A 2577-nucleotide genomic window follows, 5' to 3' on the forward strand; every position below is an offset into this window, starting at 1 on the left:
AACTTGTTACTAAGCTCTAAGACCCGACTAAATAAGGCTACTTGTGTTATACACGGTTCAAAGCTCACAACTTCCAGTAGTATAAATTTAATGTTTATTATGCTTTTAACTTGTTACTAATACCATTGTATTTGTGGTCTTTTTTCTTTCCTTCTGGAACTGATGATTCAATAAATATAAAAACAAATAATGTAAATTATTCCAGCTGCTGTTTGTTTTTTGTAACTAAACTTTATGAATATGAATAAACCATTTTTATGCATAATCTTTTTCTGTAAGTTATCTCTGTGGATAATCTTTTTGTATGAATTATCTCTGTTTAACGATAATCTTTCTTAATGAATTATCTCTGTTTAACGATAATCTTTCTTAATGGATTATCTCTGTTTAAGGACAACCTTTTTAATGGATTATATCTGGTTATGGAGAGGTTTTTTTAACGGATTATCTCTGATTATGAACAATCTTTTTAATGGATTATCTCTGTTTAAGGACAACCTTTTTAATGGATTATATCTGGTTATGGACAAGTTTTTTAGCGGATTATCTCTGATTATGAACAATCTTTTTAATGGATTATCTCTGTTTATGGACAATCTTTTTAATGGATTATCTCTGTTTAAGGACAATATTTTTAATGGATTATCTCTGTTTATGGACAGTCTTTTTTTGTATGAATTATCAGGCGGAAAAGGCGAAACTTCAGTAAACAAGCAACAGAAATCCTTAATGAATACTTCTACTCCCACCTGAGCAACCCCTATCCTAGTGAAGAAGCTAAAGAAGATCTAGCCAGAAGGTGTTCTATCACCGTGTCACAGGTAGAATCGTCTCATTCTTGTTCTTCATCAGTTTCTTGTTTATCTGGAATGCTCTTTTCTTTCGTAAAAGTTAAGACCACAGCGCCACCTTTTATTACCTTCTCCCCCCAATAAAATAAATAAATTAAAAACAGTTTAACAGAGTATAATTTTTCAAAGATTTTAAAGTATTTCAAGAAAGGAACAGGAAGAGTTTGTTATTTTTTAATGTTAATTTAATTAACAGTATTGATTAAAAGGTTTAATATATCTGTTTTCATTATATTTTATTATTATAACTTCATTATAGGGATTATTTTGCATTGTTTTAGGACTAATTTAAGGATACGGTAAACACAACAGTGGTCGGAACACACTATTAATATTGTTAAAACAACAATTATTATTGCGTGATTAAATAAAGAATGTAGTGTTGAAGAATATAATAGGCCTAACATTAATGTTTTATGACAACTGTAACTGTAAACATGCTTCGTCAGTTTTTTTAAAAGGTGTTCATTCCATAACGGATTCTGTTGTTATAAATAAGAACGAACGAACATCGTATTTGATTATCTACACTCATTAACTGAGTTCTAGTTTAGCTTTTATCTCAGTAGGGTCGCGGATTCGAATCCCCGTCCCACCAAACATACTCGCCCTTTCAGCCGTGGGGGCGTTAAAATGTGACGGTCAATCCCACTGTTCGTTGGTAAAAGAATAGCCCAAGAGTTGGCGGTGGGTGGTGATGACTAGCCGCCTTCCCTCTAGTCTTACTCTGCTAAATTAGGGACGGCTAGCGCAGATAGCCCTCGTGTAGCTTTGCGCGAAATTCAATTAACAAACAAAGCTTTCTCTGATCGAACTTTATTATTGATAGATAAATAATTTCTTACTGGCATGAAGAATTTAAAAGTCATCCTAAGATTTTGTTGACGTCTGTACTAATACTTACACGATGTTCGTAAGAAAAGTGAATAATAAAATGACTTTAATGGACTTTCCTGAGGTTAATGGTCAGTTAAATTATATTGTATCAAGCCTCACAGAACTTTCAGTGAAAACATTTCAAAGCTTTAAGAGAATGTTTTGGTGTGATAAGTAGCTCCGCGTGAACCCCCAGTGGCACAGCGGAATGTCTACTGACTTACAACGCTAGAAACCGGGTTTCGATACCCTTGGTGGGCAGAGCACACATTGTGTAGCTTTGTGCTTAACTTCAAACAAAGACATAAAATCTCCGCGCGTTTGCTCGGAATAGCCACCTATATTTTTCTCCTTAAAGCCTGATATATTCATTATGTCCTCGTAAACAACCGTGTCTGTTGCAGGTTTCCAATTGGTTTGGCAACAAGCGGATCAGGTATAAGAAGAATATCAACAAAGCTCAAGAGGAGGCCAATTTGTATGCAGCCAAAAAAGCAGGTTAGTATAAAACCATTTCCAATCTTTGTTTTTTTTGTAGCGTTTATTGATTTTATTGCAGTTGATCTCCCCGACACATTCTGAATTCAACATTCTCGGGCTGGAACTTTCACCAGTCGAGCGTTAGGGATTTGTTTTCATCTCTCAGTACTAACAGTCTAGACAATATATTACTGATTTCTGACAAATTGTAGAACGATTTCCTTCTTTCTATATACGCAAGTGAAACGGAGTAGCCCCTACTGCCCCTGGAGACAACCCAACAGAGAAGCGACACTGACAGCCGAAGAGTGGAGCCCCGAAACGCCAGATTGTAAGTGTTAGAAGGTTGAAAAATTAACAGTTAGCATTT

The 2577-nt window shown here is 34.9% G+C and overlaps 1 protein-coding gene across 1 annotated transcript in view; it reads left to right on the plus strand.

Annotated features, from left to right (window-relative positions):
- Nucleotides 1-2230, plus strand: part of LOC106475489 (homeobox protein extradenticle-like) — a 28237-nt gene extending 26007 nt beyond the window's left edge. The window contains exons 3-4 of the mRNA XM_013936169.2: nt 686-821; nt 2132-2230. Coding sequence (XP_013791623.1) covers nt 686-821; nt 2132-2230 — 235 coding nt within the window. The remainder of the gene's footprint in view (nt 1-685; nt 822-2131) is intronic.
- The last annotated feature ends 347 nt before the right edge of the window (nt 2231-2577 follow it).

Source organism: Limulus polyphemus, unplaced genomic scaffold (genome assembly GCF_000517525.1).
Source record: "Limulus polyphemus unplaced genomic scaffold, Limulus_polyphemus-2.1.2 Scaffold8656, whole genome shotgun sequence".
NCBI lineage: Eukaryota > Metazoa > Arthropoda > Merostomata > Xiphosura > Limulidae > Limulus > Limulus polyphemus.